The 16863-nt window shown below is 39.1% G+C and overlaps 1 protein-coding gene across 50 annotated transcripts in view; it reads right to left on the bottom strand.

Moving 5' to 3' along the window:
• UBAP2L (ubiquitin associated protein 2 like) overlaps positions 1 to 16863 on the bottom strand; it is a 42496-nt gene that overhangs the window by 20986 nt on the left and 4647 nt on the right. For 13 of the 50 annotated variants that reach the window (XM_081494715.1, XM_081494719.1, XM_081494700.1 and 10 more), the window contains exons 3-12: positions 15685 to 15762; positions 15015 to 15125; positions 10430 to 10598; positions 9957 to 10052; positions 9513 to 9558; positions 8942 to 9054; positions 7211 to 7270; positions 5329 to 5381; positions 3576 to 3661; positions 166 to 337 (exon numbers count right to left, since the gene is read on the bottom strand). In XM_081494715.1, coding sequence (XP_081350841.1) covers positions 166 to 337; positions 3576 to 3661; positions 5329 to 5381; positions 7211 to 7270; positions 8942 to 9054; positions 9513 to 9558; positions 9957 to 10052; positions 10430 to 10598; positions 15015 to 15125; positions 15685 to 15762 — 984 coding nt within the window. Of the gene's footprint in view, positions 1 to 165; positions 338 to 3575; positions 3662 to 5328; positions 5382 to 7210; positions 7271 to 8941; positions 9055 to 9512; positions 9559 to 9956; positions 10053 to 10396; positions 10599 to 15014; positions 15126 to 15684; positions 15763 to 16863 lie in introns of all 50 variants that reach the window. The other 37 variants (XM_081494706.1, XM_081494697.1, XM_081494703.1 and 34 more) reach the window with 5 other exon arrangements.

The following is a 16863-nucleotide window of genomic DNA, read 5'->3' on the forward strand; positions in this document are numbered from 1 at the left end:
CCCTATTACCCAACTCAACATTTCTACACTCAAGTCTGCTTAGGAAGACAAAAGATGCTTTTTACCTTCTCCCAAACCTTTCAGGTGTCACTGAAAGAATTCTGTATTTGTGTGTATGTGCTGGGGTTGCAGAAAACTTTAAGATACACCTTGTTTCCTACTTACCATACTGTGATGAGAAAACGTGTTCCCTGAAGCAGGCTGTGATATGGCACTCTGCTTCGAGTTACTGAACACCAGAGGCTGGGCAAGAGAAGGAGCCTGAGAGGGATCCAGATTAGATGAATCATTCTCCATGGAAGATGGTGTCTTTCCCAACAGAACAGCAAGGTCAATTCTAGTGGAGAGAGAAAGTTTGAGAGAGAAAGAATAATGATGGAACATTCTTGTCTCCAATACCCGACTCAGATTAAGGGTAGATCAAAAATGTTAGTTTTAATACAAAAGCTCCATAGCTGGCCCCAAATTTACTAACTTTTACCCATGATTTTAATACTGAATACCTGTCATGACCAATATCTAATATATAAGACCACAACTAGAAGGCTGGCATCCTCAAGTGGCTTTAGAACAAGAAGGATTTAGGCAATTTTTTCCCCAGTTTTTAAAAAATTCCAGAAGTTACCTGTGGTATAATCAAAGTATATACTAGGGGCTTGGCAAATTTCCTTAGTAAGAGGGGTATCTTTTATTTTTCATAATTGGTCCCTTTCAACCACAGTTTAAGATAACAGTTACTCGGGAAGGGGGACCCCCACACACATAGTTTTGAGAAGGTAGAAGGCTGGTCACCAAAAACACCAAGAAAGTGAATGAGAGTTGGAACTTTCAGCCCCACTACACTCCACCCACCTCTAGGAAAGGAAGGGGAATTAGAGATTGAATTCAATCACCAATGACTTAATCAATCATGTCTATGTAATGAAACTGATTAAAACCTCTTGAACAGTGAGATTCAGTGAGCTTCTGGGCTGGTGAACACAGGTGAAGCACAAGGAGGGCTGAACACCCAGAAAAGGCTTAAAAGCTCCATGCTCCACTCCCCACACCCTGGTCTGTGCATCTCTTCCATGTGGCTGTTTTGGAACACTGGTTAAAATAATAAACCAGGAACATCAAGTAAAACTCTTTCCTGCATCCTGTCAATCATCCTAGCAAATTATTGAATCTGAAGAGGGGGCTGTGAAAACCCCCAAATTTGTAGCCAGCTGAGCAGAACTGTGTGAGTAGCCTAGGCACCTCTGAAGTAACGGCTGTCTTAGGGTACTGAGCAGTCAACTTGGGTCTGTGCTAACTCTAGAGAGTTACTGTCAGAACTGAATTAAACTGCTGAACACTTGGCTGAACACAGAACCTGTGTGGGAAAAAAAAAAAAATCACAGATACTTGGTGTCATTAAAAACAACAACAATTAACCTCTGGTAATGACATCCTTAACATCCTATTTCCTATCACACTTATTAGGACATTCTGAGTTAGTTCAGTTCAGTCACTCAGTCATGTCCGACTCTTTGCAACCCCATGTACTGCAGCACACCAGGTTCCCTGTCCATCACCAACTAGCAGAGCTTGCTCAAACTCATGTCCATTGAGTCGGTGATGCCATCCAACCATCTCATCCTCTCATCCCCTTCTCCTCCTGCCTTCAATCTTTCCCAGCATCAGAGTCTTTTCCAATGAGTCAGTTCTTTGCATCAGGTGGCCAAAGTACTGGAGCTTCAGCTTCAACATCAGTCCTTCCAATGAATATTCAGGGTTGATTTCCTTTAGGATGGACTGGTTTGATCTCCTTGCAGTCCAAAGGACTCTCAAGAGTCTTCTCCAATACCACAGTTCAAAAGCATCAATTCTTCAGTATTCAGCTTTCTTTATGGTCCAATTCTAACATCCATACATGACTACCGGAAAAACCATAGCTTTGACTAGACGAACCTTTGCTGGCAAGGTAATGTCTCTGCGTTTTAATATGCTGTCTAGGTTGGTCATAACTTTTCTTCCAAGGAGCAGGTGTCTTAATTTCATGGCTGCAGTCACCATCTGCAGTGATGTTGGAGCCCAAGAAAATAAAGTCTGTCACTTTCCACATCTATTTGCCATGAAGTGATGGGACTAGATGCTGTGATTTTAGTTTTTCTGAATGCTGAGTTTTAAGCCAGCTTTTTCTCTCTCCTCTTTCACTTTCGTCGAGGCTCTTTAGTTCTTCGCTTTCTGCCATAAGAATGGCATCATCTGAGTATCTGAGGTTACTGATATTTCTCCCAGCAATCTTGATTCCAGCTTGTGTTCATCCAGCCGGCATTTTGCATGATGTAATCTGCATATAAGTTAAATAAGCAGGGTAACAGTATACAGTCTTGATGTACTCCTTTCCCAATATGGAACTAGTCTGTTGTCCTATATCCAGTTCTAACTGTTGCTTCTTGACCTGCATACAGATTTCTCAGTAGTCAGGTAAGGTGGTCTGGTATTCCCAACTCTTAAGAATTTTCCAGTTTTTTTGTGATCCACACAGTCAAAGGCTTTGGCATAGTCAATAAAGCAGAAGATGTTTTTCTCGAACTCTCCTGCTTTTTCTATAATCCAACGGATGTTGGCAATTTGATCTCTGGTTCCTCTGCCTTCATGCTGGATTCAGAGTCAATAACTATCATGAAAGTGAAAGTTAAAGTCACTCAGTCATGTCCGACTTTTTGCAATCCCATGGACTATACAGTCCATGGAATTCTCCAGGCCAGAATACTGGAGTGAGTAGCCTTTCCCTTCTCCAGAGGCTCTTCCCAACCCAAGGATAAAACACAGGTCTCCCACACTGCAGGCAGATTCTTTACCAGCTGAGCCACAAGGGAAGCCCAAGAATACTAGAGTGGGGTAGCCTATCCATCCTCTAGCGGATCTTCCCAACCTAGGAACTGAACCAGGGTCTCCTGCATTGCAGACGGATTCTTTACCAACTGAGCTATCAGGGAAGCCCTACAGCTATCATATCCAGGTCCAGAAATAATCCAAGAGTTTTTCAGGGGATAAAATATTCTCTGACAAGTGTTATCTCCCTCTATTGACCCCAATACTTATGTTCAAGTCCTAAAACATTCATAAGATAGATGCTAGGGGAAAAAATGATTATCATACTCAGTTGGCTAAAGCAAAGACACAATTATAAAGCAAGAGAAGAAGCTATTGAACAGTTCTGCAAATTCTGAAATAAATAAAATCTTTCCACTATTAGCTTTTCTTAACCTTACTATAAGTTTATATTATTCTAAGTTTTAATCAATATCTGGGAGGCTGACAAGGCTAATGTATATATATTCTTTTCTGATGTATGTATTAATAAAGGACTATCTGGAAGAGAGTTAACTTTAAAATTATAATATACAGATTTCCATTCAGTAGATTAACTACTATCAACTCTTACAAAAATCTACCTATAAACTAAATAGGACCATAATGTGATTTGATTCTCATTATTATCAACACCATGGGAGTTCATAAAGGTCCAGTACCACTCCTTCCTTACAGCTCACTTAGCAGATCTCTTTGAGAAAAGATACTGATAATTCACACCACACACTTGCCTCTGACCAGCAGTGATTGTCACATTCTCCGCAGGGAGAGGCACTGAAGACACATTAGAGGCAGTGAAGATCTTGGTCTCAGAAAGCTGGAAAACAGAGGAATTAGTTACTAGTGTTAGGCTAGTTACAGTCCAGAAACCTGGCAGAGGTAAGGGGAATGCAACGTAAGAAAAAGGATAAAACTCCTAGAAGAGAGAACTATTTACCTTAAGGAATCCTGAGTGGACTGACTTTCAAGCCCCTTCTATCTATCTTCTATATATCTTATCAAAAGAGAGAGCAGAACGCATGAACCCAATAAAATCTAGTGGAGTCACATAATATGCACCCTGAACTTACAAGAAAAATGCTAAACAGAAAAATACAGAAAGTCCCTTTATATTTTCCCACTATGCCTCCCAACTCCTACCTCAATCCAAACCATACTTTATCTTCCACTAATCCTCTCAAAGAAAGTAAGATCCCAGCCAAAATGAAGACAGAAATAAAAAGAAGTTAATTCTTGGCTTTTGAGCAGTAAGGGCCCAAGTTCTGATGTTTGCAGGAATAATTTTAACATGGTTTTTTTGCCTTAAAACTGACTTTATCACATCTAGTCTCTCCCCTATAAAACACTAAAATCAGGTAAGCAATTGCAGGGAATAAATATTCCTACTATTCAAAGTTGATTTAATTTTTTTAGCCATGCTGCCCAGTTTGTGGGAGCTCAGAGTTCCCCAACCAGGAACTGAACCCTGGCCCTCAGCAGTGAAAGTGGGGAGTCCTAACCACTGGACCATCAAGCAATTCCCCCCCAGCTTAAAAAAAAAGTTTTTAAAAAACTTTGTGATTGAAACCTCCCCTCTAAAGACAGGGAATCCACTCCCCCAATATATCATTCTCTGAAAGGTGGTTAAGCAGACAAGCCAAATCTTCAGAAGTATTCATAAAGCAGTCTAGCTCAGCTACAATAGAAAGAATCACACTCTGATGCTGATACATCTGGAATTTTAAAACTCAGCCCTGAAAACCAAAACAGCTTGACACATCATTTCCTCTTACCATATTCTGTCTTGCTTGAGTAAATACAAATACAGGAAAGTTCATCCATGATCACAATTCACAGCAAAAGCTTGACTGTGACCAGTGATCAGCAAAATCCTTTTACTCAGGTACTACTCCAGTAAATTCACATAGCTGTTTATGTGCCACCCATCTATGAGGTTTCCAACTTTAGTCACTGGAGGACAGCCAAACCTACATATTCATCTCAATCAAAATCACCCAAGTTGGGCTCTGAGTACAATAACAAAATGGGTTTCAGAGTCAACCAAACTTTCACCACGTACCCACCTCTAAACCAACTACAAGACCGTACACCAAAGCCTGAATGTGAACCAAATAACTGCACTGCTCCAAGGAGCGTCATGTGCTGCCAGAAGCTGCTGTTCAATGCACTACCTGCCTGACTCCATCTATGGTGCCCTACCCAACCACCATCACTTCCTGGGATAAATCCGACAATCAGATATTGGACTTACACAAGTGCACTTGCCCTTTCCATAGTCTGGTTCCAGAGAGTCCTGTTCATGCCCAGTCTCCTTCATATAACATATGTGAAATGTTCTGGCTCAGAACACTATTTTGGATGTAAAAGTTTTGGGTCAGAATCTTAAGGATGAATTTTGAGGGGTAGAATCATACCCATTTTCTATCCCTAAAACATCACTTAGGGATAGAAGGTACTAATGAGGAATAACATGGGAATACTTACATCTTCATTCCAATCTTCAGTTCCCCACTCCTCTGTTGCAGTCCTCCATGCACCTGGGAATAAAGGAAACACGGTGAAGTAATTTTTAATGCCAGTACAAAGGATGTGCAGAAAATACTAATGCATTAAATTTTTTGGCAGCCAAAAGTGTAACCAGCATTTAGTAATCAGAAAGGATTCTTGGGCTTCAGAGGGAGGAAAAGACTTTTTAGAATACCTCAGAACACCAGGGTTCTAATTAGATTAAATTTCACAGCTTCTTTCAGTTTTTGTCACACAGCTGTAATACGAAAGAGCGCGAGACAGAAAGAGAGAGAAACAAAATGCAAGAGAGAGCAAGACTCCTACAGACCCAGCACTCCAAGCAATCTCTTACAGCCCTTCAGTCCTGACTCAGTGGTCTGGTCAGTGAAATGGCAGCAAACAATTCAAGCCAAAACATGCAAACTCTATCTATTGAGTATAAGACAATACTGCCAGCAGTCTGAAGAAACGTGGCAGCAGAGGCAGAGGAACACCAATGGTCTCGACAAGATAGTCAAAGGGCAATGAAGAAGGAAAGGCCTGAAATCCAAACAGAGTACTGACACCTATCTGCTATGGGAACTGAATTAAAAAACCCCGCTGGCTGTTATTTTCAGAAGACACAAAGTGAAACTGGAAAAATCAAGTTATGTGTGATAATTACCGTACTAATCCTAACTATACAAGACATGAAATCTGACCTGCTGAGCTCATGGCACAGACAGTGGAGTTATATACTCTCCTTCTGTTGCTAATAACATAGTGCAGATACAGTTTCTGTAGAAGTCCATAAATAATCTAACTATCTTCCACATTCCCCTTGTTTTGCTTCACATATACACATCCTCCTCAGAAAAGGAACCTGCCTTTTCTTAAGGAATATGGGTGAGTTTCTGAGACCTAAAATTCTTCCCTTGAAGCCAAGGACCACGCTAAGAAATAGGTACTTATCTGTAGAAAATACAAGAAAACTCCTGGTTTTCTTCTCTAGAATAACAGTATATATTTAATAATTCTTACAGCATTCTCTCCAAATGGAGAAAACTTCTTACAAGAATCAAAGAATGAAGGTCTGGCATTCAGATTTCATGGTCACTGAAAAGAAACATTCTAATACCTATAAAACCCATCTGAAATTCTTCTAAACATTTAATAATGAAAAATCCTATTTCCTAGAGAAAAATATGTCAGTGCAATGCCTTTCCCAGGACAGTGTTAAAACTGTACTACAGAAATTTCAAGCCACTTAACAATGACAATGTTCTCCAAATCAAATTAAAGTCCAATCTCAATTTAGACAAGCTACAAACAACATTCTTCTCTCCCTCTCTGGTGATATCATTCTTCCTCCCCATTGACATCCATCCCACCCTCGTTAACCAGAATCCAAAATGTAGGTTAACACATACACACAACCCTAGAATTAGGAGTGATCTAAGGAGTTATATACTACTTAGAAGCTATCTCTCATGTAAGAATTTTTTGCCCCTGCACTCTGGTGACTGTATCTGGAATGGAAAGGAAGACTGTAGACAGCTACTTGACAACTTCCTATACAGGACATATGGTCAAGGCTAAGGAAAAAGACTACACTGAGGATGCATTAAGATGCAGAAAGCGTTCAAATATTCTAACAACAAATTAGGGCTTCCACTCCATCAGCAAAAAGCACAGACAATGTAAATATTAAGTGTTCATTAAGCAATTTTCTAAGTAAGAAAAACAGGCACAGAATGAAAGCAAAAAGCAGAAAAATAAAAAGCAGGAAGACATAAAGATGACATATCCACAGATATTTCAGTTCATAAAAATCTATTATTAAATATCCGGGGCAGTTAGGCGCCTGGATGTATCATACCAGGAGCAGTCTCAAATTTTCGGGGATAATTTGACCCCTCAACCCCAATGAAATCAAGTCCTGAAACAAAAAAGAAAAGAAAAGAAAAAACAACCAGTGAAATTTTGCTTGTGAATGAAAATGATTGCCCCCAACACACAACTCCCACTGTACCTGTGGATATTTTAAGGGTAGATTTCAGTTTCTTTTTAAAATAAAAAGGGAATTTGAAGTTTGCTATCATGAAAACACAAAAAGAGATCATGCATGAAAAGTTCAAATCATCAAACTAACAAGGATGAATGCATGGAGCTAACCCAACACTAACAAGATGACAGTAGCAGCACAAAATCTTTCATTCAGCCACAAATCAAAAATTCTGATTCTAGCCTCCCAAATTTGCTCTTCTCTACATGGTATAAGCAAACACACACCTCTTCCTTTCCTCTTTTTCCAACCAACCTAGGATTGAGACTCCATGCCTAATTTTCTGTCCACAACTAAAAACAAATCCCTCAACTTTTGTTATTCAGACTGTTACCAATGCTCTAAAAAGCCATCAAGAGATGAATGAAGAGCAGTTCTAATGCCTTCAAAGTTAAAATAGAAAAGGACATTTCATAGCCAATAAGGAAGCTCAAAAAGTTATCTAGCTTGACAATAACTTTAGCCTCCACCCCTGAGAAATTTGTATTCAAAATGAGTTTTTAAGACAGCTTGATGAACAAAAAGCATGTAATATTCAGGACCTGAGGAAGAGCATACTGTGGGCAGTAAATGAGAAGCAGTTTGTGCCAAAGACCTTCCTAAAGATCCAAGATTAAGGTAACAGATCTCTGAAAGGGGGTAAGGCAAATTTAAATGGATAAGGAGTTAACAGAGCCTATTTCATGCTCCTCTATTAACCCATCCCCCCTTTATAAGACAAAAAAAGTCTCAAGCTTTTCTTTCCATGTGCTGACTCAGCCAGAAGGAGATAGCTCATCTCCTCAGAAGAAAATACTCTGGAACCCAGAGGCTGCTCTCATTTAAAGTAATAAAAGTAACCTTTACTTGCAAATACATCTTGGTGTGTCCCACAAGCCTAACATATCCACAAACATCTATGCTACCCAGATATGCACCAAAGTCAGCTAACAAAAAAAGCAAATCCCATAATACCCTACCACACCCAGAACACTATCCAACAATGAGAGGCTGAAAGTCTCCAGATTTTCTTCTTGCCCAGATACTGATATTTCCCAAAATTTAAAGGAAAAAGACATTCCTATCTCTGTACGCAAAAAGAAATTGACAGTGGGCTTTGATTCTGGGCCCTGTTCACCTCTAAAAGTAGTGGTTTGATTAATCCTGGATATCTTGTCAAAAGGCAAAGCCAAACAGAAACACTAGGAAATACAACTGGGAGCTGACAGTATAATGGAAAGAGCATGGTCTTACAGAGTCGAAAAATTCTGAGTTCAAATACTAGCAAATTTCATAATCATTCCTGCAATCTAAATCTTGTCATCTGAAAAGTGACAATAAATAATGTTTGTTTTATAAAATAGTGACAGATTAGGTGGAACAGCATGTATAATGTGCTTGTAGGCACACAATAAATAGAGAGTACACAGTAATACAACTGTTATCCCTTTCTCTCCCTGTCTCAGCACCCAAAAACTATACCTCCACTTTTTTATGTTGTATAACCTCAAAAAAATTACTTCCTTAGGTTCCTACAGACAAGAAATGAATAAAACAGTCACTCACTTGTCCCATCATCTGGTTCAAAGTGGCCAGTGTTGTTCCATGTATTGCCGCTATTATTGCCATAGTTATCATCAGTATTGGCCGGCTCTGCATAATCAGCTGGGTTAAAGGTTCTGGGAGAAAAAATTAATAAAAAGCTAAAGAGCCTCTGAGCTCTAAGCATCATCAGTTAAAATTAACTCAAAAGGAGGGCAATCAGAATCTTGTCTGTTCACTTTTCCTTATTTTACCAGCTTACCTAAAATTTCATGATATAATCTTATATATATCTATCATTCTCCTTGCATTAGGCCACCGATAAAATCCACATGAACATTTTGGAAAAACAGCAGGTATATGTATTCATATGAAGTTATGAGATAAAGTAATCCAGGTGGTAAATTCTTATCTCACTAAAATAAGCCCAATGTCTACACACATCTGATGAAACAGTGTAGCAATCCGTCTGATCACATTTGGTTACTTAGCTGCCTATTATCTTCAGGATACCAGAATATTAACCACACCAAGCTACTATGATAACACTTACAAAAAAAATGAAAGACTCTGACATTGGATCAATGAAACTCACCCCATTCCTTGAGCAGAAAACCTTCCTCCGCGCCTACCAGAGCCACCTAAAGAGGGAGAGGGAAACATTTTAAAAGTTGATATAAAACCACCATGCCAACTGAGAAAACTTTGGAAAGTGGTTGATATTGTTAGATGTTCCTTCTCTCACTCTGCAGCACATCAGTTAATACAGGAGGACAATCCTTATTATTGACAAGATTGTTTCTTTGCTGATTGAACTGCTGGATGCTCAAGCAAATATAGTAATAACAATAAATACTACAGGAAATGACATCTACCTCCATTCCCACTGCGCTCTCAGTAATCTCTAGAATTTACACTGCATCTCAACAATCAAGGTATCCAGCATCCATTTGAATTTTTTTTTTAAATAAAGCAGACCCCTACTAAACTAGTAAGAGTAGCATGTCCCCAACATCCATTCCCCCAACAAACTGATCACCTCTGCCTCGGCCACGACCTCTTCTGCCTCTTTCTGTGCCTCTTCCAGAAGGCCCTCCACTCTTGGTGCCATCTAATCCATTTTCCTGACCTCGAACTGAAATTTAAAAACAAAACACTACAAATGGCCAGAGTAAAGTGAATAGAAAAAATATATATAAACAGTATGCATACATGATGGGAGGGAGACAAAAACAGAGAAAATGAGCTGGAAGGATAGAACATGATGGTTACTAGGGGAATGGTTTCCAGTCAGAAAATTTTACAAACAGCTAACAAGGTAATTTCATGCTAAACTGGTGGCTGTTGCTAAAAAAAAAAACTATATGTAAGAAATGCCAAGATCTCAGAACAGATATCGTAAGAAAAATGAAAAAGATAATGGCTACTAGGTCCAGCCTCACAAGGCCCTGACATCCCTCAAATCTACATATTACTAACCCACAGCTGGTTTTGTTAAAGCCCCATGCATACACTCTCGTCCACGGCTGGCACCTCTTCCCCGTCTTGGTGGCCCACCACGTCGCCGACTATAGTCTCTGTCCCGGTCTCGATTTTCTTTGCCTTCCTCGTTGGATTCCGTTTGGCCACCATCCTTCTGTCCTGAGACTCCCTTCTTCTTCCCGACCATCTCCCAGGAATGCTAAACAAGGGAAGAGCATTCATGTCAAATCAGTATAGGTTGCTACCAGGAAACCAGAGATAAAAGTTGGGACAACTGTTAACCATTCTCTCAGTATCCATATCTAAGAGACTTCTATAAGTTTACTTCCGTTTAAGTTGAGGGTATAGACAGGACCTCAAAACAAATTATGCACCTATCACTGCAAAATTGAAGCCCTTCCTGTGGAGGAGGTGCTTATGACCAAATGGACGGCAGGAATCATTCCCAAAAGAGTCACTGAGATCTCTATCCAGTTCAGTCACTCGGTGTCCCCTTAGTCAAAGGGCCTACTTACTTACTGGTCGTTTCTTTCAAGTGTGTTTCTGGGGCTGAAAACACTAATTCCCTATGCATTCAGTAATTTCCAATTTTTTATAGCCTTATCCATGTCAATAAAGCTGAAACCTCAAAGTGTCTAAAAGTTAACTTTGAATTCAGAATGAATGAATAGCATTTGACTCTTGAGTACAGTCTAATTAAGCAACCTAGAACTTAGGAGGAAAACAACTATACCTGCTCCCTAACCCACCCTTTTCACACACACCTATTTCCTTTATTTAAAAGAAGACCAAATAGCAGTCAGGAAAGCACAGCCCTGGCCCTGAGACATGCTGACTATAGGAAGCATGTCTGGTTTTACTCACTGTGTTCTCCTTACGCATCTGAAATTGCTATAATACAATTCAACCTTCCTCAAAGTTGAATTGTTCAGGAACAAATATTTATAGCAAGGAAAATAAGCTAAACAGCCGTGCAAAAACTCATTCCTTAGGAAAATGAATTTTATAAACTTAAAGTTCTTTTTTTTGCCTTGCTGTATGGCTTGCAGGTTCTCAGTTCCCTGACCAGGGACTGAACCCAGGTGCTCAGCAGTTAACGAGCAGAGTCTTAACCAGTGGACTGCCAGAGAAATCCTTATAAATTTCAAGTTTTAAACATACACATATACTGATTAATAATTTTTGCAGAAAATATGTACAAATAAGTTCAAACATGTACAAATAAGTTTCAGTTCAAATGCCAAGGCTATCATGTTTACCATCCTGGATACCAGGATTCCAAATACCAAATTACGTAATACCAAATTACAATGGCCCTGTTTGCTCATAACAGCTATCAAATAACTTTAAAAATATGGAATAGTAATACGAAATTACTATTAATTTTCTCAGGGTTAACAATAATAGTCATACAAAACAGTATCCTTTTAGGAAAACATGCTGAATAATTTAGGAAATCAAAGTACTCTAATGTCTACAATTTATTTCCAAATAATCTGAAGTGTTCACCAATGATGAGTGGATAAACAAAATGTGCTATAAACACACAACAGAATATTACTCAGTCTTCCAAAGGACTGAAATTCTGACACAAGTCACAATACAGATAAACTTTAAAAATATTTTGCTAAATGAAACACAAAAGGACAAATATTTGATTCCACTTTTATGAGGTACCAAGAATAGGCAATACCTTATATGAGATACCAAAAACAGAAGATGTTACCCAAGCTGGGAGTGGGGAATGGAGAATTAATTGTTTTATGGATACGGTTTCTAACTGGAAAATAAAAAAGTTCTGGAAATGGATAGTGGTAATGGTTATATAGGGGCTTCTTCCCTGGTGGCTTAGTGGTAAAGAATCCACATGCCAAGCAGGAGACACGGTTTGGATCCTTGGATTAGGAAGACACCCTGGAGGAGGTCAAGGCAACCCACTCCAGTATTCTTGCTTGGAAATCCCATGGACAGAGGAGCCTGGCAGGCTACAGTCCATGGGGTTGCAAAAGAGTCAGACACAACTTGGTGACTACACAACAAGAATGGCTGTACAGCACTGTGAATGTCCTTAATGACAAAGAATTGTTTACTTAAAACGGTTAAATTGGTCAATTTCCTCTAGTGTATTTTACCACAATTTAAACATTTTTAAGTTCAAAACAAGTAAATTTAAAACTATACTAAAGGATGCTACGGAGCAACTAAGCCCACACACTGCAACTACTGAAGTCTGTGTGCCTAGAGCCTGTGCTCTGCAACAAGAGAAGCCACCGCAATGAGAAGCCCATGCACCGAGAGAGTTGTCTGCACTTGCCGCAACTAGAGAAAAACCCTTGAGTAGCACTGAAGACCCAGCATGACCAAATAAAAATAAATAACTAAATAAATAATTATACTAAAGGAACTTCCCTGGTGCTCCAGTGGTTAACAATTCACCTTAAAATGCAGGGGACACAGGTTTGATCCTTGGCCAGGAAACTAAGATCTTGCAAGCCACACAGATTGGCCAAAAAAAAAAAATTAAGCATCCACCTAGGACCTAGCAGCAGCGCATTGCCTGTTCTTCCAACTCACCCCGATTCCACATTAAGCTGTAGGTCACTTTATGCTCACAGTAGCTTTAATTCATAAATTATAGTAACCTCATATCTAAACCTGCCATCAGGAACTCTGGAAATGAGACTCAAAACAGTCAGTCCTTAAGAGTTTGTCCTAATCTGTATCAATACCTGGAAGGTTTCAGAAACCTGTCACCTTTTAGCTTCTTGATGGTTATTTATCAGCTGCTGGCACCAGATGGGTTCTATACATAAAAAGAATTACTATGCTTTGCCCAAAGGCACTGCCAGTTTTCTGATATGATCTCATCCACCCAAATACATGCAACATTCCTGGCAACTGACTGATTCCCATTGGTTTCACTAGTTGCTGGTTTATTTGGGGCATAAACCTACATTCTCCAGCTTATTTTTTTTTAATACTGTGGAAGAAGGTCAGACTTCTAGTACTAGAAGGTGAAACAAAATGTGACTTGTGCCAAGAAAACTTTTTTTCACATTTTTTTTTTGCCATACTACGCAGTATGCAGGACCTTATCCCCCAACTAGGGATCAAACCCATGGCCAATGCATTGGGAGCCTAGAGTCTTAACCACTGAACTTCCAGGGACATCTCAAAATAAATACACTTTTAGAAAGTATAGGTAGTCCCACTTTCATCTCCATCCTACTCCCTGAAAAATCTTGAGGCAATTACTCCAGAGTAAACTCAAAATGAACCAAAACTGCTATCTGATTGTTCAGGAAGTAATTTTCAAACAAAACCAATAATGTAAAACCTAATCTAGGACCACACTTTTGAAGAGAAAAATCTACAAATCTAAATTCTATGACTAAAAACAGTTTTTCACTATTATTTCCCATTGTCTCAAAGAAACTGACAAACCTCCACCATTCAACTAAAGTAACGCTGTAACATCAATCAGTTAATCTAAGGATGAAGTCTGGTTATCAATCTTAACCAAAAACCCCGAGTAAGATCAAGTAAATGAAAATGACTTCAAATGATACACTGCTCACTTAAAAAACTAATAATAAAGGTCTCTACTAAACACTGCAGAACATCCCAAAGGTTATTTAGTAAGGCACAATCCTATTCTTAAGGGACATAACAATCTGATACAATAGTAAGACAGTAACAAAACACAGCATTCTCACTAAGTGGAAAGGAAATGAAGAGGTGAAATCAACTCTAAATTCCAGGGCAAGAGTTCCTCCAATATACCCTACCATCTCCAGGAATGGTCAACAAGCTGTAAAGTTCGTTTCTCGGGCTTCCCTGGTCGTCCAGTAGTTAGGAACCCATGTGTCGATGCAGGGGACATGAGTTGGAGCCCTGGTCTGGAAAGATCCCAAATGCATCGGAGCAACTAAGCCCTCGAGCCACAACTACTGAGCCCGAACATTGCAACTACTAAAGCCCGTGCTCTGCAACAAGAGAAGCCACCACAGTAAGAAGCCTGTCCACCTCAATGAAGAACAGCCCCTCGCCACAACTAGAGAGAGCCTGAGAACAGTAACAAAGACCCAGTGCAGCCAAAAATTCATGAACAAAATAAATTATTTTTAAAAAAGGTTTCTTTCTCTGCTACTTCAACAGAAATACATTCACATGATAAAAAGGTTTTGTGGGGGAAAAAAGGTATTGTGAAATGTAAAGCTGAAATTGATGGGAATGTCCCGAAATCAGAATCCAGTAAGAGCTGTGGCTTTGTTCAACAGCAATAAAACAAGTGAGCAAGAAATCTTCTATCAGTAACTAAGGCTATTTAACAGCAACTCTTAAGTCAGACTAACCAAGTCTTGAAAGTAGTCATTTAGCCTAGAATCAACAATTATTCCAGGCCAACTAAAAGAAACTGATTTTATCTGTTTCTCCTACTTATTGCACATAAATTTTAAGTGTTTGCAACCTCCAGCAAATAATCTCCAAGACAGTTCCTTGCTTATTGGAGAATAAGAGAGTATGCTTTAAATTGACCCCACTTGCTATTTTTGGAATTTACTAGCTTCTCAACCAGGGACCCACTTTCTAGAACACTTTATTAGCACTCTACCGTATCTGGGTTTCCTTCCAGCAGTACATTGATGGCTCTGTTGACATCTCCATTGCAGTCATGCAAAGCAATGACACATTCATCCTGGTTCTTGCCTGTGATATCAATCAACTGAAAGAGAAAGATCAACAACCATTATGAATAAGCTTACGCTCCCCAAAAAAAGAAAATAGATGAAGAAAAGGAAGAAGACACGGCTGAGTTTGAAAGAATCAGGTTTAAAAAAGCAAAACATGCAGAATTTTGGCATTCTAGCTCCAAAAGCAAAATATTAACATCTGTGATTAGGGATGGGGCAAAAGTACTTATAAAATAATTGAACAATGAAGAGAATCAAATGCAGAAACACACAGGCTTCAGCATACCATGACTCTCTGTATTTCCTAGATACCACAAATGCTCAATGTTGCTGTACAACAGTACTAACAAAGTCATTCAATAAAGAGGTTAAAATTATGATAAAATCTCTTTGAACAAGGTATCTGTCCAAAGGGGCACAGTAAATCAGACAATAAAAGCACTCATGTATCAGCTTAACCTATCATATTTCAGGTCAAAATTCTTTTAATACCTAATGTGGAAAGTATCCTGGTAGGCATCAATTCTATTAACTGTGCTTTAATCTTCATGTTTTTTCCCACAACTTATGGCAAATCAAAAATACACTCACTTGTTTCACCTTTTCCTCAAAGTCAGCATCATTATGGTCAGAAATCATCTGTGCAAGTCGAATTTGTTCTGCAGTGGCCTAAAAAAGCAAGATCGAGAGATAACAGTTTAAAGAAATGAGAGGGACCAATACAGTCAATTGGGCTTCCCAGGTGGCTCAGTGGCAAAGAATCCACCTGCCAAGCAGGAGACGAGGGTTTGATCCCTGGGTCGAGAAGATCCCCTGGAGAAGGAAATGGCAACCCACTCCAGTATTCTTGCCTGGGAAATCCCATGGACAGAGGAGCCTACCCGGCTATTGTCCATATGGTGGCAAAAGAGTCTGACACAACTTAGCAACTGAACAACAATCAATATTCATCATCTCCCACTCCAATTTCCTTCTCCCTGTTACACATGACCAAGTAATAAAACATTTCCACCACTTCACTTCAGTTGCTCAGTCATGTCCAACTCTTTGTGACCCCATGGACTAGCCTGCCAGGCTCTTTCCACCACTTAAGATGCTTAAATAAGCAAAACAACAACACAGAGTGAAGCTGTCACTATTTCACACTACCTTCTCTAAAAAAGCATGGAGCTTTTCTCTTATGTTCACAGTCAAAGAGACTTTCATTTTGGGATCAAACACCACTTTGAAACATCTGTGCCTTAATTCAATTTCATGTATTTGCAAGGTCATGTGAAAACCCTGTTCCTGTTTCTGCAATGATCATTGTCACTCTCTTATTCCCTAGGGATGAGAATATTATAAAGTTTAGTCTGAGGATACACTGAGCATATCCTCCAAGTATCCAATGTATGCTTGTAAGATGTCAGCAATTTTAGCCCCAGCTGAGATAAGTACTAAAATTCTGCTAGAAATTCACCTGGAAAGAGAAGTAAAAGAAAAATGAATAACAGAAAAGTTCTAATCTTACATATTCAATTTATCTAACCATAACCAAATATAACTGATTCATTCATATTAGGTGCCAACAAATACCAAACTAGTTATTAAAAAAAAATCTAAATTCAACTTAAAAAAAACAAAACTCATAAACCTCAGTGCCCAGGAGGTTAATTTACTCTTTAAAACTGAGCAATACTCTATAGAGTGTCTCATTTGTTAATCTTGAAGGAACATAGTAAAGACGCTAACTCCTCATGGGAAAGGAAAAATCAGATTAGGCCTCAATGA

Source organism: Giraffa tippelskirchi, chromosome 5, assembly GCF_054371585.1.
Source record: "Giraffa tippelskirchi isolate mGirTip1 chromosome 5, T2T-mGirTip1v1.2.pri, whole genome shotgun sequence".
NCBI lineage: Eukaryota > Metazoa > Chordata > Mammalia > Artiodactyla > Giraffidae > Giraffa > Giraffa tippelskirchi.